At 37.7% G+C, this 27,781-nt stretch overlaps 1 protein-coding gene across 4 annotated transcripts in view; it reads left to right on the top strand.

The window, feature by feature from the left end:
* The first annotated feature begins 231 nt into the window (after positions 1-231).
* The window catches only part of LOC143035217 (uncharacterized), a 56,387-nt gene continuing 28,837 nt past the window's right edge, over positions 232-27,781 (top strand). The window contains exons 1-5 of one of the 4 annotated variants that reach the window (XM_076201954.1): positions 237-359; positions 584-773; positions 6,678-6,758; positions 12,411-12,440; positions 22,295-22,333. In XM_076201954.1, the coding sequence (XP_076058069.1) occupies positions 620-773; positions 6,678-6,758; positions 12,411-12,440; positions 22,295-22,333 (304 nt within the window). In that variant the 5' untranslated portion in view covers positions 237-359; positions 584-619. Of the gene's footprint in view, positions 774-6,677; positions 6,759-12,410; positions 12,441-22,294; positions 22,334-23,503; positions 23,654-27,781 lie in introns of those variants that run through there. The other 3 variants (XM_076201953.1, XM_076201957.1, XM_076201956.1) reach the window with 3 other exon arrangements.

The following is a 27,781-nucleotide window of genomic DNA, read 5'->3' as shown; positions in this document are numbered from 1 at the left end:
ACGAGTTGTGTTGTACTTCATATGCTCATCAAAGCCGATAATGAAATTCTTCAGCAAATTATATACTGAAGTCTCCATTCAGAACCTTAATATGTTTGTTAGATATATAAAAATATAGATTTGTAAAGGACTATACTACCTTTAATAAGAAATATTTCTGTTTTTGGTCTAACTTTTGCTATGACGTCACGATGCTACAGCTGTGTACTGCTCATGCGCATTAGACTCGATGGTCTCTGTGATTCCCGTTCCCGAGACGCATGAGACTCAATCATATAAGTAGGCAAACTAGTCGATTGCATGAAGAACGTTCGTGATTCATGATCACACCAGAAAAAAGTAACACGAAGGATCATTGGGTAAGCATTGATATGTCATCGCAAAATCACTGGACAAACAGTAAAATCAGTGGACGTAAATCTTACCGAGAATTGTGAGAAGCCAATATTCATGAAAGAAACCAATATTTAAGTTGTTAGAAAATGGTTATCAGGACATAGTAATGTGTACTACAGTTGTTTGGATATGGAATAGGTGTTGATACTGCATGACTGTAAACAAACACTGGTATTGGCATTAGCAGAGACGTCAGCGGAAAATTCAAATTTAAATAAAGACGATGGAGGCTGAAGCTGAAGCAGGGAATCTGGTTCCGAAAGTGGAAACGAATGTACAAGCAAATTTAGAAGGACTGCAAGAGTTGTTTCTCACAGATGGAAATAAGGAGGCAAGAATATTCGTGTCCCAGGAAGAAGCACTGAGAATAGAAACAGGTAGGCTGTATTTTTGTTCATTTCTCTTGAAGTAAATCCCTGTTAGTAGTTAGGATTAGAATAGTTTATGTTCTAAATTAACCAGTAATGGTGCTAGATTAGATGCAAAACTTGGACAAGCCTTCTTAATGAATTAAATCATCATTAAGAGTAGTCATTCATTGGCATGAAGATGATGAACTTATATAATATTGAAGATGTTATGAATGCATCTGACAATAACTATTGACAGGGGCATCACTCTTGTAGTGTACATACAATTAACAATGAGTAGTCCTCTCCAGCCTCACAGTTTGCTCCCCTGCCCCTCCTGTGTTCGGTACAGCAAAAAGAATGTTTAAGTGGTATTTTTCAGAAGTGCACACCTATGTGATATAGCATTAGGAAATTAAATCTTAATTTTGTAAATTATAATACACCCATATAATATATAATTTTCTTGATGTGAATCAATAACAGAAAAAAAGGCTAAAAGCAAATACACAACAGCTCGAAGCTGCAATCATAGGATTAAGATACCATGTTGTCTTTGTCTAGTCCCATTAAAAGTAAATACGTAATCGAATAAAGCTGTGACCATAGGATCTGGAATACACCCTCAATACTTCTGTTAGAATCTTGTACAATACATATTTTTAAAACAGTGATACAGGGCTGAGTTTCATGCATTTCTTAAATTTATGCAACTCCAGTATACCCTGCAGTCCAATTGGATGTGATACCGAAACTGGTCATCAACAGCCTTGACAATGATGACAACAACAACCCTGATGACCTGTAAAATTATAGGTATTGCATTACTAAGCGCAGGTTAGGTTGGAATAGACAAATTTGGCATACTCTAATTTCTTCGACCACTGCATCTATTAAAACAAAGTGGCTACATTTCTAAGTGTATATTTTTTAGCATCCTCTTCTACAGTTGATTTCTGCCAAGAAAATTGTATATTATGTGGATGTACTTTAATTCACAAAATTAATATCTAATTTTGCAATACTATATTGTGTATGTGTGCATATCTGAAAATTTACTATTTAAATTTTTATTTGAATATATAAAGGATGGTTTAGATGCATGGAAAGAATGAGTTAAGAATGATTAGTAGAAGATTTGTGTAAGGCAGAGGTAGATGAAGTGAACTTTTGGTCAACTGAGGATGAGATGGATGGATGGGCTCCAAGGGTCTTTGAGCAGGAGGGGAACGGGTGTCGAACAAGGAAGGAAAAGGCAGGGGATAGGGATGAGTAGAGAATGGCAGTGTATGGATGATATTTTATGCAGCCTAAAGGGATTTCTCCCTGTCTTCTCTATTTTCTACATGAGGTGATGGGGGGGTTCACAGATTAAGTGAAGTGGCTTTGCTGTGGATGTACTGTGTCTTGCTGCATTGCCTCTATCCCGGGCAGTGGGAAGGAGACAGGGATGACTTCATTCACAAGGAACTAAGATAAGAGGGAAACAAGGGTGGTGGATAGTAGTGGGAGTAGGTGTGTGCCTTTTGAGTTGGCTACCTCCCTTATAAGGGGGGAAAAAGTCCATGGTATATAGATAGAATATTATAAAGGATTATTAGTAATTTGTTTTGGCATATTATGAATGTGAGAGGTGAGGGACCTTGTCTGGGTACTCAATACAATTTTGCTAACCCACCCTGCTTACCAAATCGTGGGCTAGCTAGGGGGGAAATGAGAATAATTTCTTGTCATTATCACCAACTCTGTGACATGTTAGCCTTGTTATCAAACTATGTAGTTGTCAAAATGTGTTTTGAAAGAGGCAATTGCTGGCATGGTCACAACACTCAAGGAGTGCATTCTATTGCACTAAACCAATTTCCTTTCAGGGTAGTTCTCCAATGGTCAGGCCTGGAGAATTTCAATGAGTGGCCTCAAAGAGTATAGGTGTTGAAACTAAAGAATTTGGAATATGGGATGTCATCAAAGCTGTGGACCAATTTGTAGACCTGTATCATATCTCCCCTTATTTGCCTGTTCTGTAGTGTTCTGTACCGGTCTATAATTTGTTGGGTTGTCTTTATTTCCTCCCATATATATTGATACAATGCTAGCATTTTTCCAGTCTTGTGGTACTTCCTTCTTTGAGTGAGAAGTCAATTATCTTGTGTATTTTATCTGTGAGTTCATCTATGCATTCTTTTAATATCCAGTTCGCTATTCTGTCTGGCCCATATGACTTTCTGACATTGAATTTCCTTATTTGGTCCCTTATTTCTTTCATTTTAGGGGATTCTTCTTGGTAACTATCATCCCACAATTGTGAGCTTTCAATTGTAAATACAGACTTAAAGTGTCTGGTCATTACTTCAGCCATTTCTACATCTTCTGTGTATTCTTGATTTCCTTCACGCAATTTCACTATTTAATGTTTGTCTTTTAGTTTGTCATTTACATATCTGTAAAATAGTTTAGGTTGATCTTTGCATTTTGCTAGTATATCTTTTTCATAGTTTCTTTTTTCCTCTCTTTGTATGTCTACGTATTCATTTCTCATTTTTATGTATGTTTGCCATTTAGTCTTTTTTTTTTTTCTCTTTTCCATCTTTTCCAAGCTTTGTCTCTTCTATCTTTAGCATTGCTACACTTTTTATTATACCAACACTTTAAGTACTCCCTTTTCTGTTTCTGTTTAGGCTCATGTTTATCTGTTCCCTCCTTATATATTTCTTTAAAAATGTTCCATTTCTCTTGTCTTTGTTTCATCATTTGCAAATTTTTCCCAACAGGCATTTTGAAAAAGGAGTCAATTTTGTTGTACATTAATCTTCCTGCTCTAAGTTTCTCATTCCTTCTTACAACATTTTGTTCCTTAAGCTTGATCTCTATTAGTATGTGGTCACTTTTTCCAATTGGTGTTTTATAGTTTATTTCAGGTTCAGAGGTGAATATCAAGTCTAGTTTCGATGGTTCTTCTTTGTTTTGTCCAAATCTAGTATTTTCTTTAACCCATTGAGTCAATGTGCAATCGATGGTCATATCTAGTAGGACATATCTAGTAGGACATTCCTCTCCACCTCCCATTGTTAACCCATTGAGTCAATGTGCAATCGATGGTCATATCTAGTAGGACATTGCCCCAGAGTTCCTCTCCACCTCCCATTGTAAATTCTTCCCAATTTATTTCCTTTGCATTAAAGTCACCCATAATTACTATAATTTCTCCATATTTCAGTGTCTTGGTTAATTCATTCTTTGTGTCTTCTAGTAATTTTGAGTGTTCGCTGTCAGTCCAAGTCTTAGTTTTTGGTGGCGCATATACAACTATAAACTTTCTACTTTTCATTCATACCTCTATTTTTGGCTTTAATTGTGATTAATTCCACATTGTCTTTTCCTTCTGTTGCCTTTATTACATTCAGGTCCTTTCTAGTCAATAGCATGACTCCTCCCCCCCTGTTTGTCCATCCTATTTTTCAACCAAAGGTTGTATAGACCTTGTCCCACCATACTTGATTGTATAGGACCTTTCCGTTTTGTCTCCACAATTCCCATTATGTCGGGTTTCTCTATTGACAAATACAGATGCTCCTCTACTTACGTTCATTCGTTTTATGTTTTTTCGATTTTACGTTTGAACTGACGGTAAAAAAAAAATTGTAAAATTTTTTTTTGAGTGAATTTTTTAGTTTACCGCGCTCTCCGTAGTTCAAACGATACCTGCGCACGACGCTGCGTCCATTGTTTACATTGCGCAGACGACAAACTAAACATGCCTTGCCTCCTCCTCCTCCCCCTCCTCCTCCACCATCTCAATTTATGTTGCTTGAATTTAATCTATTTGAAATTAATGTTATTATTTTACAATGTTATGTGTTTAATTAATGATTTAGGGGTGTTTTATAAGATACGGTAATAGAATTTACCGATGTATAGTACAGTAACAACTTACGTTCATTTTCAACTTACGTTCGGCCGTTCGGAACGTAACTAAAACGTAAGTTGAGGAGCGTCTGTAGTCATTCAATTCATTTAATCCCGAAATCATACCGTCCATATGTATATGTCTTTATGCTTTCATTTATTTTAGTACTACACAGTGTAACATATGTTTTGTTTATTTGTATTTTTCAGTATTTATATATTTAGTTTTTGCCATTGAATTAAAAAATCACATTCATTTTGAACTTAACATTGATAGTTTTTTATTTATTCTTAATTTCATATTTTCTTGTTATATATATACAATTTTTCTCTAAAGCAGTATGTTGATTCAATCTAATCTAATATTGTAAGGATAATTACACAACATTTAGTGCTTTTTCATATATTGTAAGGTATTTAGGAAGTACGATATTAGAACAAAATACAATTCTGTATAGTAAATGCTCTTATAACTTTTCTTAAGATTAGAAGTGTTTTGATGATCAAGAGTTTCTTTTCTTGAGTATATACTCTCATCGTCTCTGACTAGAGACCTTATATAATCTCCCATCATGGCAATATCCTATCATTCTTGATATCTTCTTTCCATTATTGTGATGTCCTGATGAAATGTCTCACCATGCTCCTCACTGACATCACCTAAGTGTTCAGAGAAGAAATCTAGGTGAGACTGCAAAAGATGAACCTTTAAGGTTATACAACAACCCAGCTTCTTGAAGTTCTCAATAAGCTTTGTTACCAGTTGTTTATACTTAATTAGGATCCTTGTGATTTCCTAGGAATCCATGAATTACATCATGAAATGCACACCAAATTTCTTTTTCAACTTTTGTCATCACTCCAGTTTTTCTGATTTCAGCATTGCGTTTACTTGGGGTCTAACAAATATGCCACCCTTGAACTTAGCTTCAGATAGCTTCAATGGAAACATGAGACGAATTTCTTGAAAAGTTTCTCCTCCAAAATCTAGGGTTTTCACAAACTGTTTTACCAATCCTAGTTTAATATGAAGTCAGGGTAACGACTGTTGGAATCTACTAGAGGCTGTCTGAGAACATTTAACATTCCTGGCTGCAGTTCCACTTGTGGTGGCCAGTGAACTTTCTCATAATGATCATCATCAGCTCTACTGTCCCATAAGCAAAGGAAACATGAATTCTTTGTATATCCCCATGAAAGCCAAACAAGAAAGCAAGCATCTTGAAATCACCACAAACATCCCTCTTGAATTCAGCATAATATATTTTTCAAGAAGTTGTTTGGCATTAATATAGTTTTCTTTCTTCTGTATTTAGTGTGGAAGAGGCAAAGAGGGATAATTATTTCCATTGTGGAGCAACACTGCTTTGAGACTTTGTGTTGAGCTATCTATGAATAGTCACCATTTTGCAGGATCATGCTCGAGTCCAAGAGCAGTAAACAAACCAATCACATCTTTATAATACCACAGATCATTGCTAATGTCATAGTAAATTTTAAATTCTTCATGTCATTTCCTGTACACAGATGTCCTGCAATCTTTCTTTAGTAGATTCCATTTTTTCAGCCTTGATGAAAGTTCAGCTCCTGGCTTAGTAAAACCTAAATCCCTGATGAAACATCTAACTCACTCTGACTTGGAAAGTGGGGCTCACAGTAGCTGGCAATGATCTTGAGGCCCTCTCTGGGAACAAATGTTAGAATGTTGTTAATATTGCATTGCTATAGGACTTTATTACCAGCTGAGATGGAGAAGTCTTCACTTAGTTCTCATTATACAAAAAGATGGAGGAAATACAGTCAAAGTGAACAGAGATATTAGACAGTTACATGATAAAATTGAAAAATCTTTGGTTTCCAAAATATTTTTCTCATTTCTTTATGTATTAAACATTTATGAGAGGGAGGGGTGGTGAACGGGTTGGGATGAAATGGGTGGGAGTGGAATTATGCTTTTCGACTTTGACTACCTCCCTTGTAAGGATGAAAAAGCTGTTGGTATATGTATTTCTTTTATTTCTTCAGATCCAGAGCATAGCAGTCAGATTTTCAAGTTTGCAGTTGAAGAAAGTGCAAAGATTGCAGAAGTCAAAAGTGAAGAGAAGAGTAAGTTATATTTTCTTTTATATTGTTATGATTCCAACTAGACATATTGTTTCTCTTGTATGGTAGTGTTGGGTGGTTTGTAAAGCACTTTTTTTTTTTACCTGCTTTACTCTTGTGAACCATGGTTCACACAAACAGAGTGGGGAAAATCTGCCTAGAAAACAGGAACTTGGTACCGGAACATTGCTTGTGTGAACTGTGCTTAGTGTAGTTTTATTGACAATTTTCTTTTTTCTTTTGTGTATATATGGCATTTCCTTGCCTTTAATGTTAGTATGAACCATATTTCTTAGTAATTCTCTTGCATACTCTTATGCAGGACTAATACTAGGTGCCTGCAAGTGGTGGCCCTGCAAGACATACATTAGATAGCATCATTTCCCTACTTCTTCAAACTCCACAAATACCCTCACCTCTGTCTGGAGGTGGAATTTGGGCTGACACTCATTCTCAGGACCAGGCCCAGGATTTCTCTCTCCATTTTAACAGTTTCCTCCTCCTTTTCACATGAAGAGAGCCAACAAATGATGACTCCTCTTGCCCTCCTACTACTGTAAACTATATATCTGTCTATATACCAGGGGCTTTGTCCCCCTTATAATTGAGGTAGCCAAGTCAAAGATACGCTCCCACTCCCATTGATCATCCTCGTTTCCCTCTCATCTTGGCTCCTCATGGATGAAGGGTCATCCCTGTCTACAGCCCACTGCCCAAATGAGAAGCAATGCAGCAAGACACAGCACATCCATAGCAAGGCCGTTTCTCTTAACCTCTTCAATGTGAGTCAAATATTTGTGCACAGATCAGATTGCCTGATGTACAATGATGCATGATAATATGTGCATTACAAAATATAGAGTTACTGCTGTTATACTTGCTCTCTTTCACCCTGGATAAATATAACATCACAGAAAACGTGATCAAACCTGTTCACAGAATATGGGGGTCAGCTACATCTGCAAAATAAATATAATCATGAAGCCAATATCAGCATCCTCATATACCCCACTCACAGCTTATGATACAGGAGTGTCATCATATTCAGGAGGTTAATTGACAATCCCCCCCCCCTTTCCATCCCCTTATGCAGAAAATAGAAAAGACGGGGAGAAATCCTATTGGGCTGTGTCAGAATATCCACACAATCATTCCCAAATTTCCCCCCTCCCTTCCTTGCTTGACAGACAGAAAAAAAGAGAAGACAGAGAGAAAATTGCTTCAGGTTGCATCAAAATATCATCCTTACATAGCCATTCTCCACTCGCCTCTATCTCCTGCCTTCTCTCTTATTTGCTCAGCGCATTCCCCATTTACTCAAAATCCTCTTTCATCCCATCCATCCATCTCATCCTTGGCTGTCCCCATCAAGTTCACTTCATTCACCTCTGTCTTCCACACCTCTTTCCATGTGCCCAAACCATCCCAATACTCCTTCATCAACCATATCTGATATCTTGTTTCTATCTCCACTCTCTTTTTACCTCCTCATTTCTCACTCTATCAGACATTGTAACCCCTGCCATACTTCTCAGACATTTCATCTAAAAAGTATCAGAAAATTTCCTTGAGAATTTGCCTAGTGTGACATCTGGTGTGAATGGAATAGTACTAGCTTTCTGGAGTGTGTCAGGGTGTAATTGGGATAATAGTAAAAAAAATATGCCATGAGTGAGACTGTGTTCCAGTGAAACTTTTTTGTCTTAGATCTAGTCAGAATTTTTTAGGCTTTCTCTCAGTTCACTTATTTTACAGCTTTCTCTTTGGTGTGGTGTGGTCCATGATTGTATGTTCTAACCAATGAGTGTTTGAAAGTGATCCAAGTGGCTCAAATGATACAAAGGACTTCTTAAAGTGCTCTATGAAATCATGATAAGATTTTGTTCCCTCAAAAAGATCATACTGAATGACATCACCAGCCAATGTGTTATTTTTGTGTATTCTGGATGTTAGAATGGATATTTTACCTTTGTTGTCTTTGATGTATGTGTTCTTTCTGATTCAGTCTCAGAGAGGTAATTGTGTACAGGAATGATCTTCCTGTTAAATCTAGGTAATATCATTTCATCTTTGACTACAGTAATAAGATTCTGTGTTGTCATGGAGTTTTGTGTGACAGGTGAATTATCATAAAAGCTGTTTGCAGAAGGAGGGGACATGTCTGGTGTTTTGTAATTCAGAACAGAGTGACTGTACAAGGTCCATATGTTGTGCCAGAAAGAGGTTTGGACTTCATAAAAAAATGGAGAGTAATTGCCTCCTAGGTGATATTGAGAATGGAAATTGCATATACTTACCAGGGATGATGTAGTAGTTTGACTCTTGGGTTGAGAATGCAGTGGAAAAGGTTCAATGTGAAGATACACTGTTGTAAACAGACGGAGGTGTAAACATATTCTTATGATGTGGTTAGAGCTGGTGAGAAATAAAAAAATTGCCAAAAATGAAAATGAAATATGCATGAAAACTCCAAAAGAAGAATAGTAGTTGAAAATGTGTAAGAAAAATATGGGTGTACTCTGACTTTTTGTTGAAGTGGACAGTGATGAATGTGGAGGGGTGGATGGAGGTAATATTTGGTGGTGAATATGAAGCTAGATGTAGGAGTAGAGAATGAGGTGGTGCTCCAGGTGATTATGATTGCCGCTACAGTGTTGTGTGATCTAAGATGTTGGTGGTGGTAGAGAAGGCAGAGGAGGCAGGACGTTTGTACTTGTAGTCTCTACACAGGAAGTTGTGTGTGCAGGGGGGGAACGACTTGTGGTTGGAACAGTGTAGGAATGATACTGGGCAGTGGGCAGCATAGTAGAATGGGACGATGAATGTAGTTGAGGCATAGTGGGAGGAGAAACTTCCCCTTAATGAGAATGGGAAAGTGGCCATGTTCATCTGGCTCTCCGAATTTATCTTTCCAGCACATTGAATCTGCTTTTGTGCCTCATAGGAATGTAGTGTTGAATCCTAGGGAGTATGTAGCATTGAATCCCAGCTGTTACCAGAATGTAGTCAAATCCATGAGCTGCCACCAGAATGTAGACTAGTGTTGTTCTACATTTATTTGGTTAGAGGCATTGGAGATAAACTATTTTTTGTATATCTTTATTGTGTTGCTTCTGTGACTGGTGCTTTCCACTAAAGATGATGAAGAAAATGGTGGTTGCCAACAATATTTTACAATTTACAATTCTAAACTTATTCTGTCTGTATTTACAACTATTTACATTATGGAACTAAGTATGGACATTCATTATTTATTATAAATCTTTATACACCCCTAAATATAAGAAGTGATGAATTACGTATGGGTGAATCCGTGGGTCAGAGATGCAGCTGTTTTGGTGCTTGATTTCTCAGGTTAAGCCAAACTGACCATGGGTCACATCATATATTGCTACTCCCAAGATCTGACATTGAGTAGGCAGTGTGTGTGTTTATGCACACCAGCATAGAATGAATAATTCACTCTCAATATACAGGCAATTCTTACAACAGTATGATTCTATCTAAACGGCAACATATGGTGTCTGGACAATTTCCTGATAGCTATGGATAGTGTTCCGATGATAATGGGGGGTGTCCTGATGGTACTGGATGGCTCTAGATGGTACAGGATGGCTCTGGAAGGTACTGGACGGTACTTAGTATGACCGTCCACAACAAACAAAAACAAACATGGCATCTCTAAGCTTGCTACAAGCTATGAGTTGTCAGTTGTGTATCACATCTTGAATCTCAACATTGATGGGGCCACATGCTTCAAAATTTACAGATACAATAAAATATAGCACAAATAATTCATTTATGCCAATATTAGCTAAAAACAATATCATCAGAGTTGAGAGTGGTTGTTGGTAATTATTATGCCTCTTGATTTATATGTTACGTTCAACATATGGAACCTACAGACAAACAGCTTTAATGGATCAGTAGTCCGTTTAGTACATCATTTCTGGGTTCACCTGTACTTTCTTGTATTGATGTTTAATGGAATAAGAGGAAGTACTGCCATCACATGTAGTATTTCTTTGGCAATATCAATCACTACTATCCATGGGAACAGTTTCACACCAAAGAGGTAGAATCATAATGATGGGAAAAGAAAAATTTAAAAGTCAGATTGCTTAGTAGGAGACACTTTTTCAAAACTCCAAGCAGAATAAATAAAAAACCATTGCTGACCATTCCCATCAAATATTTTTGCTATTAAACTTGAATTTAGGCAACAGAAATGCTGTTTTTCAACTATGAATAAATCATCTGCATTTTGAAAACAGCGTCAGTTGTCTTCAGAAGTGTGATGTATGAGTAGCCAAACATTGCTATTCACACACCATTGTATACCATTGTCAAACATTGAATCTGTTGAATAGCTGTGAGAAAATTTTATGATTTGTGGGCTAGATTTTCTCACAGCTATTCAATAGATCCAACATTTAACAATGGCTACTTGTATGTCACACTTCCAAAGATTCCTGACAATAGCTGAAACTGTTTTCAAAGTGCATATGATTTATTCAGAGTTGAAAATTAGTGTTTTTGTTGCCTAAATTCAAGTTTAATAGGAAAAATATTTCGTGGGAATTGTTGGCAATGCCTTTTATTTACTCTGCTTAGAGTTTTGAAAAAGTTTTTCCAGTTGTACATTCAGACCTTTTAAAGGAAGTAGTTGAACAGGGATAGTAGATTTTTTTTTTCTTTTTTGAGTGGGGGGAAAGAATGCTGCCACCAAGTCTTCCCACTTGAATCGTAAAAGGCAACAAAAAACAGGACGGGAAAAAAAAAAAAAAGGCATAAGAGGGTCTAGGAGTTTTCCAACCAGTACCCTAAGGTTTGGGTCTTTTAATGTGTGTGGATGTGGTACAGATGAGAGTAAAAGGGAAGAGATAGGCAGTATGTTTGTGAGAAGAAAGATGGATGTGTTGGCTTTGAGTGAAACTAAATTGAAAGGGAGGGGTGAGTGTGAGTTTGGGAGTGTAGTTGGGAGGTTCTCAGGAGTGAAGAGGGGACAAGGGAGAGAAGGGGTGGCTATACTAGTAAGTGAAGAGATAGGTAAGCATGTAGTGGAGTGGAAGGAGGTTTCTTCAAGGTTGATGTGGATGAAGGTGAAGCTGGGAAGGGAGATATGTTTTATTTACCTAGTTGGTAGGTAAATAAAACAATGTGTTTTTGTAAGGGTGTATGGGCCTGGTAGTGAGAAAAGCGTAGAGGAAAAAAAAGGGAGGCTTTTTGGGTAGATTTAAATGAGTGCATAGAGGGATTAGGGAGAAATGTCAATGTAGTTGCATTGGGAGACCTTAATGCTAGGGTAGGAAATGAACCAATAGACAGAGTGATTGGGAAGTATGGAGTTCCAGATAAAAATCATAGTGGAGAATTGATGGTGGAGATGTGTCTTGAAAGATTTGTAGTCTGAGAAGGCATGGGCACCAGTTGATTGATTATTCACTACCTGTAGCAGAGTTCATTGCTACATTTGACACCTCATTATCTATTCTGGGGAGTATCGAATCTTGTAGCAAAGGAGATCTGTTTCTTCTAACCTTAGCTAATTCATCAAAATCTTGGTGGAGAAGGCAGTAATTAAGTTTAATAATACATTTCTTCAGCTCACCAGTTCTTTTATTGTTTCTAATATATTCTACTTTGTTTTTACAGTTAAAATCATCAAGCAGTATAAAGCTCCAGGTATTTATAAAGCCTATTCTTTGTTTTGTTCCAGTTACTTCAGGGGTTTTAAGAGTGTTTCTTTGGGGTTTCTTTTATCCATGCCTTAATAACCATGGCAGATATGTTGTGTGTACTTGTTATTAGGGTTTCTTTCCAAGTGTTGATCATGATTTCTGGGTTTCCTTTACCTATTCATTCCCAAATTTTGCTTTATGAGATCTCTTTACTAAGAACCATCTTGCCATCCTCTGTATCTCTTGTTTTTTCTCTCTATTATATATATTTCAAGACCTACAGGATAGACAACACAACACACATGCCCTCACATACTGCCACACATCTTTATGAACTGTAGAAAGCAACACGGACAGGAACAACATGTAGAGAGAACCACTAGTGGGAGCCTGTGGGGGCAAGCAGTCTTCTGCTTCTCTTGTGTTTTAACTGAACGGCAACACCAACTTCAAGGCCCAGTGATTCTTTAGTATATATATATTTTTCCTGTTATGTATAAGGTCATCTTTCAGTTTATGTTTGGAGTACTGAATACAAAATTTTATGCAGTCATTATTTTAGGGATTTGTGACACTGCTATGGACCAGAGTTGCACCTTTCTTTTATGATTCACTCATGGAGCAATGCTGAGTTGCTTTTGATTTTACAATCCATCCTTTCTTCTACCACTTCACCATCACCTATATTATCCCAATAACTCCACTTCTTCATCTTCCTTAACACTAGGTAGGTATGGATTTGGGGTCACTAAAATACCACCTATGTATATCTTGTATGTAGAGGTATGTAAGAAAGGGTATTGAAGGAGAATGACCTCATCTTTAAAGGCAAATTGCTGAGAGAAAGGCCATTAGGAAATAATGAACAAGGAAATCTTTTATAGCCTGACCATCTCCCATGGGATTCTCCCTCTCTGCTGCTTAGCCACCTCCATTTTGCAGTTAATGATAATCAATATATTGATGAAGATCTCTTGCAGGAGACCTATGTTAGTACTAGATGGTGACCTAAATGCAAGCATACTAGTGTGGTTCTTGCTACTCTTGGTAGTTAATTGCATTTGAATGGAATGAAAGGAAAAGATCTTTTAGTTCTAGTTACTTTCAAGTTTATTTATGTATATTTTTTGTACAAAATTGCTCTGGGATTACAAACTATATGACAATTTGAATACAAGTCTTCTTTTCTTCCATACATATTTTTTATTCATTTTATGTGGCTTTGTCATGTCAGTTTTGCAGTGTCTTTCAGACGCTGTGCATTGAAAAATGTGCTCATTGAGTCTTGTTCTGTTTGGGTTTGAAGCTTCAAGTCAGAAAACCTATGAAATAGAAATTTTCACTATTTTAACTTAGCTTCCTGGTAAAGGCTCTCATTTGTTGTTGTTGTGGTTCTGTAGACTGTGTGGCTGAGCAGTTCTGTCTCCCTGAAGAACACCATGGCTGGAATGGGTTTTCTCACAAGTTTTCTATAGAATGGATATTGTGTTGTTGGTGTGTGTGATTTTGTACAATGCAGTTATCCATAATGTGTTGTATGGGGTGAAGTGTTGCATTCTGGACAGTTATCTGCAATGCAGTCATACAGCCTCTTCTGTTAGTTTAAAAAGACTGGATGGTAACCACACTGCAGTCTGGCCAGGTGGACTCTGTCCTTATGGGGGAAAGAGGTTTCAGAGGGATGTATATCACATCCTGGCATGCAGTAATGTATTGTTTCTCAGTTTGTTGATGGAGCAGTGAGATTATAAATATGCTTCTGGAGGCTGGTGGTTGTGAAGGAAGTGAAGAGGGTATTTGTGTGTGATATAAGTAGTTGGGTGTTGTTTTAGTGTTTCTTGGCATGTGTATTTACTTAGTTGTATTTACCTAGTTGTATTTACATAGTTGTATTTACCTAGTTGTATTATACAGGAAGGGGAGCTATGCTCGTGGTGACCCATTTTTGTATCTCGCAAGATCAAGTTTGTTCTTAAATTCATGTATTGTGTTTGCAGACTTTCTTCATCCAATTTGTTCCATATATCTATCACTCTGTGTGGGAAGCTGTTTTTTTTTTCAGGTCTCTTCTATAGTTATCCTTTTTGAGTTTCATTGCATGTCCTCTTGTTTTTCCTCTGTCCCACTTTAATAAGTCCTCTCTATCAAGGCATTCTTTTCCTACCATAATTCTGTAGATGGTTAGTAGGTCCCCTCATTCTCTTCTTTGTTCTAGGGTTGGCAATTACAGTTCGACCAATCTTTGTTCATATGTCAGGTTTGCAAGTGTTGGGTGGTGTGTGTTTGTGGAGGCTCCAGCAAGTGTTTGTTTGCCCCTTGTGTCAGGGTGATCCTTAACTTTGAAGACTTTTGTTTCATGGTGTAAATGGTCTGTAGACATTGTATTTTGGAGTCTGTCTTTAGGGCTTTATTTTATATGATCTGCAGGATGTTGTATAGTGTATCTTAGTGAGATTAGGAGCCCATGCAGGGCTCACATAATTGATCAGAGTGGATGCATTGTTTGTATACTGTAGTAATAATTTCTTTGTTTTGTCCAAATGTTGTTCCTGCAATTGAGTAACCACTTCAATATGACTCAAATTCTCATGCGCAGCATTGGCTGCTGTATTACTTGTTCTCTTTTACTCTGAGTAATAATAAACACAGAAAACATGATCAAACCAATTCACAGAATCTGGGGGTAATTCTTGTACAAAAAAAAATATATATATACATAATAAAGACACTGATGCCAACATCCTCATGTACCTACTTGCACCTTATGATGCCAACATAGGTGTCATTGTACTGAAGTGGTTAAGCACATTAAGTTTAGGCGTGCATTTAGTCCTTACATTTGTGATGTGTTGTTTGAGTGATATGCATGTATTGTATGTTACACAAAGAATCTTGGGCGTTTGAGTGAGTGGTATGAGAGTTGTTGATATAGAGGCATAGTATGTGATTCACCATGGTGTGTGGTTCACCATGGTATTGGATCACATATTGAATTTGTGATCAACAGCTATTACCCTCCTGGATGAGAGCTCAGAGGTCGTGTGTGCTCTGTGGGTAATGCTGTGACCTTACATACACACACACACACACCCAACTCCTCACCCATGAGAGTTGGAGTACTGGTTCACAACACAGTGATACTGAAATTATTTTGACTCTGGGCAGGATTCAAACACAGACTGCTGGAATAGTGGTTGTGAATGCTATCACTGCGCTGTCGAGCTGCTGTGTTCCACTGTCCAATTGGTGAGAAGTGTGGTTGTAGATTTGGTTGGGGCTATTTTGGGTCTATTTGTAGTGAACCAGGTGTGTGTCAAGTTATGGTTGTAGTACTTCTGTAACTTTGTCTGTGTTACGGTATTTGCATGTATTTTTTATGTTGTCTGTGTAAGAAGATATTTGTATTTCTAAGGTGCTGGGTGTGGGTATATTGTGCATGTATAGATTAACCCGATAGCTGCACAATAGGGTTTCATTGGTCATACCTGTGGTGTGCAATTTTTCAGGGTAAAAGAAATCTCAGGAAAGTTTTATTTTTATAAAAAAAAAGTTTGCATGGAAAAATAAAGGAAAGTGAAATATTAGTTAATTATTTGCTTTAGTTCAGGCATGGTGGTGTAGTGAAGTTATGCATTTTTTCCACTGAGGCAGCGGGCAGTGAGGGAAAAGGGATGGCAAGGGTGAGGGTGTGGACAAGGATGCAGGCTGGGGATGCGATGATGGGAGTGAGGTTATGGGTGGGCAAATAGAACATGTCCAGGTGTCTGTGTATTGATTTATGTCAGCAAGTGTTATGCAAGTGAGGTACACTCGGTTTTTGTACGAGTTGCACTAAACTGAGCCCTTTGTCTGTCAACTCAAAGGTTTGGAGCATGTTGGACATATGTGTCTTGTGGTGGGCCCAGGATTGCTCTCTACATCTCTGGCTAATAGTAGTAGTTTGCCTTTCTATTTGTCTTTTGGGTGATCATGGTGACTTTGCTATCCAGAAAAAAACTTGTTTCTGATGGGTTTTGGTTGTTTGCTATTTTGTCCATTGTCTGAGTTTTATATGATGGCAGCAGGTGCTGACTATAAAAAAAAATGGGTAGGTGCCGTGTGGGCTTGTTACTATGAGTTACAATTATAAAGCATGTTAATAGGAGACCTGGTTGTTTGAGATAAGCAATGTAACAAAGGATATATATGTGTATATATTTATATATATATATATATATATATATGTGTATATATATATATATATATATATATATATATATATATATATATATATATATATATATATATTTTTTTTTTCTGGGTAGGGGTAGGTTGCTGATATTGTTTTCTGTCAGCCATTTCTCAATTTTTTTGAGGAATGGTGTTCCATATCTTTCAGTCAGATGTTTAAGGTCTTCTTGTTCTTCATTGGGATCATTGACTGGTACTTGTATGTAGTACTCCTGAAAGATAGTCAGCAAAGCTTCCCATTTCCAAACAAAACATTCTCACTTATCAGGAGGTGCAAACTTGAGGGGCTGACACTGTCTCTGGACTGGGCCCAAGATCTCTGTCATCTTCATCCATATTTTTTACATCTTTTCACACATGGAAAGCATACAACTGGCAACTGCTCTCCCTCTACCACTTTCAGCCAGTGACATAGAAACAGTCTTATAATATCGCAGCACAGACAGCAGTCCAAAGTTTCTTCTGAGAGAGATCTGCAGGTTTTTAACTTGTGAAACTTGAGGCAACAATTGTTATAATTATCATTATTACTTTTTACTAACATGCTGTCATAACATCGTGCAGTTGGTTTGTTGCAGTGCTTCTGATTCAACTTGTTGAGTGTTTTTTAACTTGAGAAATGGTTACTGAATTTATTTATCCATAGCATACATCTGTGTTTTCTCTTCATTTTCGTTTGACCTGTGGGCAAGTTTGTGATATTTTTCTCCTTGTTTGGCATTGATATTAATTGCTGCCTTATCAGTCTATAATCAAGGTATCAGGTGGTTTGCATTTGCCAGGTAAATAAAAGCCAAAATCATACCTATAAGTAGCCAAGACAAGGGGCACACATTCATAGTGAAAAAGAAGAATGTACAATGTTCCTCTTTCCCACTTGCCTAAACATGAGACTAACTCAAGGGAACAAAAAGTTTTCTCTAATCGAAATAAAGCTTATTGCTTTATTTTTATAATAATTGAAAATTAATATTTTGTAATCCTGATATATAAAAAAAAATTGTAATAGAATCATTGGGTGATCACCATTAACCTCTTCAATATGAGTCATATTCTTGCAGGCACTAACAGCTGCCTGACGTATGATGATTTGATGATTCACAATACTCACATTATAAAATATAAAGTTACAGCTGTATTACTCAATCTCTCTCACTCTGAATATTAATAACCACAGAAAATATTATCAAGCCAGTTCACAGAATATGGGGGTCATTCAGCTACAACTCAAATATAATCAAGACGCCAATGCATGCATCCTCACATACCCACTCGTGCCTCATGATGCCACTGTAGACGTCATTGTATGGAAGGGGTTACATACATATACCAAAGGCTTTTTCCCCCTTACAAGAGAGGTAGCCAAAAAAACAAAGGCATAAAATCCACTCCCACTCATTCCATCCCCATGTACTTCATCCCATCCACCCCCCTCCCTCCCTCTTATCTTGGCTCCTCATGGTTAATAGATTTTATGATTAACTGGTTTAAATTCTAGAACATTATAGCATGAACATGGAAGGTGACAAAGAGAAGTGGTATTGTTTGTATGGCTGTATGTCATGCTTTTACTTTAAATGAAAAAAAAATACGTTGAGCCGACAATATAACAGGAACCAAATCCATGCAAATAACTTTAATGGAATTTTATGCAGTAACCAATGCGGGATATTGGCTGCATGTTATTGTGGGGTTAAAATTTGCCCAGTAGCATGCAAGTTTGGGTCTTTTAATATGCATGAATGTGGTTCAGATGAGAGTAAATGGAAGAGATAGGCAGTCTGTTTATGAGAAGATGTGTTGGCATTGAGTGAAACTAAGTTGAAAGGGAGGGGTGAGTTTGAGTTTGGGAGGGTGTCAGGAGTGAAGAGAGGACAAGGGAGAGAAGGGGTGGCTATACTAGTAAGTGAAGAGATAGGTAAATGTGTGGTGGAGTGGAAGGAGGTTTCTTCAAGGTTAATGTGGATGAAGGTGATATTGGGAAGGGAGATGTGGGTGTAATTACATATGAGCCTGGTAGTGAGAAGAGCATAGAGGAAAGGGAGGCTTTTTGGATATATTTAAATAAGTACATAGAGGGTTTAGGGAGAAATACCAATGTAATGGTATTTGGAGATCTAAATGCTATGGTAGGAGACGAACCAATAGACAGAGTGGTCGGGAAGTGTGGAGTGCCAGGAAAAATTTGTAGTTGAGAGATGATGGTGGAGATGTGTCTAGAGAGTTGATTATAGCAAATACAATGTTGAGGAAGAAAGTCAAACATAAGTACACTTGGGAGAGGGTGGTGAATGGAAGGGTGGTAGATAGGTCTTTAATGGACTATATAGTGATAACCAGGAGAAGAGTAGGAAGAGTTTTGGATGTACATGTTCTAAGGGGAGAGAGTGGGGGAATATCAGATAATTTTTTGGTGGAAGGTAAGTTAAGAGTGGAGGATAGATGGAGGTAAAAGAAAAGGGTTGAAGGTAGGGAGGTGCTTAGAGTAAACTGCTTAAATTAGAAAGAAAAGGAGGAGTACAAGAAGAAGCTAAGAGAGGGAGGGAGTGAAGGATAGAGTAAAACTTGGAATGGGGATGTTTCAAGAAGGGAGTCATAAGGTGTGGAAAGATGGTGTGTGGAACAAGGAGGATAGAAGGAAATAGAAAGAAGGGTAGTGAGTGGTGGGATAATGAAGCAAAGAAGGTTGTAGCAGAGAAGAGACAAGCATTCACAGATTGGTTGCAAAATAGGATAAGAGAATCATAGGAGAGGTACAGAGAGAAGAGAAGTAAAGCATAAAATAAAGGAGGCAAAGAGGAGAGCAGATGTGAAATGGGATAAGAGTATGACAGAACATTTTGAAAGTAACATAAAAATGTTTTGGAAGGAAATTAAGAGAGGAAGGGGAGGCAAATCAAGTAGAGAAGAAAATGTAAAAGGTACGGAGGGAGAGATAATAATGAAAGAGAAGGCAGTAAGAGGAAGATGGGCAGAATATTTTAGGGAGTTGCTAAATATGAAGGATGATAGGGAGGGAAAGGTAATTGCAGCTGGAAGCACAAAAAATGACTGTGATGAAAAACAAAAATGGAAGAGAAATAAGGAAAAATGAGGTGAAAACACTTATTAAAATGATGTGAGCAGGTAAAGCACCTAGGTTAGATGGTTGTCATGTGGAGTGTCTAGAAAAGGAAGGTACAGTGATGGTGGACTGGCTGGTGAGGTTGTTTAATGAGTGGTAGGGTGGTAAGTTTAAATGCCAATCATCGGGACGGGTTTGTCAAGTTAGTGAGGGTAGCAAGCAGCCTAATTCTCCACGAGGCCAGATGAAAGCAAGATGACAACAGCATTGACTGGGGAGGAACGGGATGAGCTGTTTGAATATATAAGTTGTCATTGTCTTATTTGTGTACACTCTGAAGAAGTCCTAGTTTGGACGAAACGTCAGCAATAAAACTTCAATGGATTCTTGGCGTTAAAACTCACCACTCTACCACTCATTCTGTCTTCACACCTCAGGTTGTTTAATGTTTGTCTAAAAGAGGGTAGAGTACCTGAGGACTGGAGTACCTGTATAGTTCTACTTTACAAGGGAAAAGGGGACAAGTGTGAGTTTAGTAGTTTCAGAGGGATCAGTTTGTTAAGTATAGTTGAGAGGGCTTATGGGAGGGTTTTGATTGAGAGGATTAGGAGAGGAACAGAGGCAGTAATAAGTGAGGAACAGTTTGGGTTTAGGATAGGTAGGTGTTGTGTGGATCAGATTTTTGTGGTAAGGCAAATATGTGAGGAAACTTTAGGAAAAGGTAAGGATGTTTTTGGGCCTTTATGGACTTTGGAAAAGGCTTTAGACGGTAGACAGGAAGGCACTGTGTTGCAGACATGTGGGATAGGAGGGAAAATGTTAGGAGCAGTCAAGAGTTTTTATGAGAGTAGTAAATCCTGTGTTAGAATTAGAAATGGAAAGAGTGAATGGTTTGAGGTAAAGGTGGGACTTGCCAGTGATGTGTCATGTTGGTGCGAGAGGTAAACACAAGGGTAATGGGCTGGGGATTAGAGATGGTTAAAGAAAGTGGAGAAAAATGGGATATAAGCCAGTTGTTGTTTGCTGATGACACTGCATTTGTAGCACGATCAGAGGGATCAAGGAAGTTGGTGGTGGAGTCTAGGAAGGTGTGCGAAAGAAGGAAGTTGAAGATAAATGTGGGTAAAAGTAAGGTGTTGAGATGTACAAGGGGAGAGGATAGCAGCAAATTAGAAGTGAATATTAAAGTAGAGAGGCTGGAGGAAGTAGATATCTTTAGATACTTGGGTGCAATGTAGTGGGAAAGGGAGGAGTGGAGAGAGAGTGTAGATTGAGAGAAGCAAAGAAATGTCTTGGGGGATTAAAAAGTGTAATGAGAAATAGGAGATTGTATGAAGGAGTGATTGTGCTGACAGCACCGTATAGGGCAGAAACATGGAATATAAGAGAAGAAAAGTTTAAATGTGTTGAGATGAAATGCTTGAGAAGTATGGTAGGGGTTACTAGGCTGGATAGTATGAGAAATTAGGAGGTGGGGAGGAGAGTGGGAGTGGAAAGGGAGTTGGGAAATAGATTTGATGAAAGAGTATTGGGATGGTTTGAGCACATGGAAAGAATGAGTGAAGAAAAATTAGTAAAAGAGGTGTGAAAGGCAGAGGTAGAGGGAGTGAATATGAGGGGTGACCAAGGATGAGATAGATGGGGTAAAAGGGGCATTGGGAAAGAGGGGAATGTCTGTTGAGGAAGGAAGGGAGAAGACAGAAGATAGGGGTGAGTGGAGAATAGTTGTGTATGGATGATGCTGTGATGCATGGAAGAGAGTGGATGGGGGATGGAGGATGGTTAAGGGAGTATGTGTGAATGATATTTTGATGCAGCCCAAAGGGCTGCATGAGGGGATGGAGAGGGGTGGGTCACTGATTAAATGAAGCAGCCTTACTCTGGATGTACTGTGTCTTGCTGCATTGCTTCTGACCCAGGGTATTGTACAAGTTGCAGGGATGACAATTCATCCAAGAGAAGCCAAGAAAAGAGGGAGAGAGGGGTGGTGGGTAGGAGAGGAGTATGTGGTGTTGAAGTGGGTGGGGGTGGATTTATCCCTTTGACTTTAGCTACCTCCCTTGTAAGGCGGAAAAAAGACCTCGATATGTGTAGGTACTAAGGTACTGTGTTATTTAAGTCTTATGCATTCTTTTCAATATCTAATATACTAAGAAGATATCACCAGATAAAAAAAAAAGTTGTTTTGAAGAGTTTTCACCTTGTTGATATGTAAAATTATCTAAATATTTTAATCCTCACCATCATGAAGACTATAAATCTGGTTGTGGCTGACTTCAGAGGGATATACTTTGGACAGAAGGAAGTCTTACTGAATATAGATTCCCCATTGATTCCTAGTTCATTCTTCAGTCAAATTAAATCAATCATTAGTAAAAACAGTCTTTGGCGAAGTGTTTCATATAATGAGCATGCAAATTTGGCACAAGTTATTTTTTCTAAATTACCTATTATTGCATTTCTTAAAGTAATGAATACATATGCTGTGCTGAATGAATTATTGGTATTATATTTATTTTACAATTGGTCTCTACATGTGATTCCGTATATCTGTTTTTCCATAGTTCCGGAATCTTCCCACAATAGTGATGTTCCAGGTGACGGTACTGTGATATTTTTATTGTTAATGTTGTAGTTTTAACTAGTTTGAGAATATATATTTTTCTTATCTGTTTTGATAATAGATTTATTACTGGTATAGTATTTTATTTATGTCAATCATTTATACTGTCTTCATGAAAATTATATTGAATACTAAACAATTTGGACATTTTACTCCCATGATATATTGGCTGTTGCATTTTTGGTCTTGCAATCTTTTTATGGATGTGTGTCATAAAATATGTGTAAGATTGTACTATTAAATTTCAGGTGTTATAGTAATGGTAATTGTTGCCTTAAGTTTCATTGACTGGAAACCCTTAGCCCCTCAGTGGCTGGCAATAGTCCTTAAGTTGTAATGTGGAGATTGTATATATGTGTAGGTTTAGAGATTATGGAACATATCAGGGATCAGGGTCTTCATGAATCTAATTATGCGTAGACCATAGGCCATATCAACCCCTCGGGGCCCTTACCTTAGATAAGGCGTATGTGATTTTTCACATGCACGAGCTCCCCTTTCCTGCCCTACCACACCTTTCAGGTTGGTGGTTGATGATGCTTCCTGGCTTTGGGTATTTTCCGTTGTCTGGATCCATGATTATTGAGCTAGGACTAAGTTACAGTCATCCCTCGTTATTCGCGGGTTTTTTATCTGCAGTTTTGACTTCACGGATTTCAATTGAAAAAAAAAAAAAATAAAAAAAAAAAAATATATATATATTTATATATATATATATATATATATATATATATATATGCATATATATACATATACATACACATAAATATATATACATATATATACATAAATATATATATATATACATACATACACCAAAGGCTTTTTCCCCCTATACTGGGGTTAGCCAAAAAGAAAAAGGCATAGAAACCAAATGAAAGGAAATATAAATTTTGACCCATTGGAAAGCCACTAATGCATCCCGCGACCCATGCTGCCCACATGGGCTATGGGCAGCATGACCCGCCACTCAGTTCACGTGTTCTTCAAGGTAAATAATTATAAGGTGAATAATTGCAGAATAATTATTTTTTCTATAGGTGTTCATTCATCAGTTTCCTGTTGATCAGTACCAAATTTTCCCCAATATCAGCAATACCTTGTCCAAAAATAGCAAAAAACTAGACATATGTTCAATTCTATCACTCAGAGTGCTAGTGCATCGACGCAGTGGGCATGGCCTATCGACCAATTGTTGGCCGCGGTTGACTGTCGACTGCGTGCGCCGGGCCAGGCGTCACTACTGACTATTGTGGTGAAGCAGTGAAGTAGTCAGCTGGAGTGATGCAATTATTTATTGGTTAATAAATGTTTTGTTGTTGATATTTGTCTTTGAAGTATTTCCTTTAATGCCATGCATTAAAAGTTAGATTTTAGCAATGAAGAAGGAGGGTAAGAAATACGAGATATGAAGTTGGTGAGTGAATGGCCCTATTATGGGCCATATTGTATTATTCTTAGTTTATTGTTATTAAATTATACTTGTTAATTGCTGATATATGAGAAGTGAATTAATTATAAGTGGAAGACATTTAAAGCATGTTTCAACTGTTAGTAGAGAAGTGTGGCTGGAATGAAGCACGAGTGCGAGTTTTGGCGGTGATATTCTGTAGATTTTTAATATTTTTCTCACAAAGAGTATTTGCGGTTTTAGCCATTCATGGGGGTATTGAGAACGTATCCCCTGCGAATAATGAGGGATGACTTTATTGGCAAAAATTTTGCATTCTGTGAGTAAGTAACTGGGAAAGTGGGATAATTATATAAAACAGAGATTCTAGGTAATTGAGGTCACCCAAGGTGAGAAATTGGCTGTGGTAGGAGAACTTATAAGAGGTTGGGTGGACAAAACCAATTTCAGGAGTTAGGAATGGGAGAACATTCAAGGAGGGTTTGTGCTATCAAAAGTAGCATCACTAGATCATTACACATGGTGACACTGCCCCTACAGGTTAGTCCTGAGATGTGCTCTCACTCAGGGGAATTATGAAATAGTGAAACATAGTGAATGAATTTGTATTTATTGAAGGATTTTGATGGGGAAGGGCAAATTCTGTGCAATGGTGATGAGTGAATTAATTTGATTATGCAGGGTGACGCTGCCCCTACAGGTTGCCATGTAGAATGCCAAGTTCCCCCAACACAAAACATACTAATTAGGTTAAGAGTTAGTACAGTTGTGTCCTCTGGTTGCCCACTGGCTTGTGGTATGAGATACAAAGGTATCCAGGGGGGAGGAATATCATACAAAGGTGTCATTTTTTTTCATAAATCATGGCCAGAGGATCATAAAGTAGCCTAACCACCCACAACAACAATTCGTATCAGTGTTTAATCGAATAATAATTTTTTTTCTATATTCATTTATACCCCTAAGTTGTACATTCTCATTTTAATACCTATGTTCTTGGTCAGCTACCTACTGAATGTAGTTGGATGTGTATGGTATCGTAAGATTACTGTAATATTGGGTTTCACCCCAAATTCTGTGTTAAAATAAATATAAAAAGAAATAAAAGCTAGAAATTTGTATCATATTTAAATAAAAATGCATATGTACCTATACAGTCAGATATATATATATATATATATATATATATATATATATATATATATATATATATATATATATATATATATATATATATGTGTCATGTAGAACATGTTCTGGTCAGAATAGTTGTAGGATTACAATCTCCATATCAATGGACCTGAATTTAATAACAATAAAGATAAAAACAAATTAAATAGAAAATATAGTAACCACATAGCAGAAAAAATCTTCATTATCAGGAGGGGCTATTCACTGTTGGCAGCGGTAGGATTAGTTATGCTAATTTAGTGATCCAAAGCCCATTCTGTTATGAAGCAAAGTGGAAATTAGATAAGTTAGAAGTGTTAGTGTTAGGCCATAGATATATCTATCATAATGGAGTGTTGTAGACCTCCATTTTAACATCTACATTACATATATATCTTGGATGCCCTGGAGTGGAGCCTGGCAGAGTATGCAGCCATTGAGAAGGAGTTTGTGGACCCATGATGCAATGAGAATTGGTGGACAACCCAACACCTGGACCATCCCCAGGAAAGTGGAAAAAAGACAGACAGTGACAGTGTAGAAAAGATGGCAAATAAAGCCAAAATGAAACAATGCAAAGTGAATGAATTGGATGAGCGAGTGCCACCACGAGTGAAAAATTGATGTTTACGTTCCTATGAAGTGCTTTTCTTTATTTTAGTGGAATGTTTATTTTGAAGTGATGATGAATTTTTTTTAGTTTATGTACAAGAATATTAGTTTTGTTGTATAATGTTTATTATATTATATTTTATGTGATTATGGAATTGTGTAATGATAACATTATTTTCTACAAAGTTGTGTTCACCTGGATAGCATAGGATATCATTTGTATAAGGTATATAGGATTAGAATATGATAAATATTATTAGGACACTGTATATTAAGGTGTATATTATTAGTATAGGATTAGAATAAGAATAATATTGTTAAAATGTTATTAAGCACCATTGCTCTTAAAATCCTTATTAGTTGCACTCTTGCGATTAGTCCTAGGAGGAACTGTATATATGTAAATAAGGTGATGTATCATCTTGCCGCCAGTTTGTGTCTGTAATGGCACTAGCCTACATTTGTATTATATCTGTATTTGGATTTTATACTAGTGGATTATTACTCTTAAGATGTTACATTATTGATATCGTTCAGTATATTATTAGGAAGATAGGTGTTTATGTATATGATGCATATCATAATTTGTACTATTTTATTTCTGTCTATTCTGGATATTATGTATACAACAGTTTTGTAGAAGTTGTGTGAAGGATCTAGCATGTTGAAGTCTGGGGAAATAGGTGATGGGTCCCAAACCTAGATCGGTGACCAGTTTAGATGGTTAGCTGATGCCTGAGGAGTTAAGTAGTTGTGAGCATTGACTTAGGTGGACTGAGCCTGGCACTTTAGGGTTGAACCAGGGGAGCTCTTTAATTTGAGCCAGCAGTGCTCGCCTTGACAATTGGTACACCTGGTTGGGGGTAGCTACTTTAGGACACGGTGGGCAAGTAACCAGTTTGCTTGGATAGGAAGCTGGGAAGTGAAAGGTTGGAGCATGCATGGGATGAGCAGATGCAGACAGATGGAGGGTGTAAGAAATGATTGGAGATAAATATTGGCACTGTTTTGCAGATATATGGGATAGGAGGAAAACTGTTAAGATCAATCAAGAGTTTTTATGAGAGTAGTAGAGCCTGTGTTAGAATTAGAAATGGAGAGAGTGAGTGATTTGAGGTAAAGGTGGGATTGCATCAGGGCTCTGTCATGTTGCCATGGCTGTTCTTTGTGTACATGGTCAGGGTAGTGCGGAGGTAAAGGCGAGGACAATGGGCAGGGGACTGGAGATTGTTAAAAAAAATAGAGAGGACTGGGAGGTGAGTCAGTTATTTTTTGCTGATGACACTGCAGGGTCATAGGAGGGATTAGGGGAGTTAGTGACTGAGTTTGGGAAGGTATGCAATAGGAAAAAGTTGAAAGTAAATGGGGGAAACAAGGTGGTGAGATGTACAAGGGTAAAAGATGGCAGTGAGTTGGAAGTCTAAAAGGAGAGAAGCTGGAGGAAGTGGAAAACTTTAGGCATTTGGGGTTGCATGTGGCAGGAAAGGGAGGAATGGAGGTGGAGGTAAATTGTAGGTTGAGATAAGCAAGTAAATGCCTTGGGGGATTAAAAAGTTATGAAAAAATGCAACTGGGGATGGATGCAAAGAGGAGATTGTGTTTATGAGTGATTGTGCCGATGGTGTTGAATGGAGCAGAAATTTGGAATTTAAGAGAGGCAGAGAGGAAAAATTGGCTACCTCCCTTGGAAGGGGGAAAAAGCCTTGGTATATGTATGTATGTATGTATGTTTGAGATTAAATGTCTTAGAAGTATGGTAGGGGTTACTAGGTTGGATAGAATGAGAAACGAGGTGAGGAGGAGAGTGGGAGTGGAAAACAAGGTGACAGATAGGGCTGATGAAAGATTATTGGGATTATTTGGACACATGGAAAGAATGAGTAATGAAAGATTAGTAAAAGAGGTGTGGAAGGCAGAGGTGGAGGGAATGAGAGGGGATGACTGAGGATGAGATGGATGGATAGGGTGAAGGGGGCATTGAGAAAGAGGGGAATGTCTGTTGAGGAAGGAAGAGAGCAGGTAGGAGATAGGGATGGATGGAGAGTGACTGTGTATGGATGATACTGTTGTGCACGGAAGGGAGGGTTGGGGGATAGGGGATGCTTATGTGTGAATGATATTTTGATGCAGCTCAAATGGATTTCTCCCCGACTTCTCTTTTTCTGCATGAGGGGATGGAGAGGGAGGGGTTGCCAATTAAGTGAAGCGGCCTTGCTGTGGATGTACTGTGTCTTG

The sequence above is a fragment of the Oratosquilla oratoria genome, chromosome 18 (genome assembly GCF_046742065.1).
Source record: "Oratosquilla oratoria isolate Oo_2021 chromosome 18, ASM4674206v1, whole genome shotgun sequence".
NCBI classification, from domain to species: domain Eukaryota; kingdom Metazoa; phylum Arthropoda; class Malacostraca; order Stomatopoda; family Squillidae; genus Oratosquilla; species Oratosquilla oratoria.
This window is presented reverse-complemented; position numbering and strand designations above follow the sequence as displayed.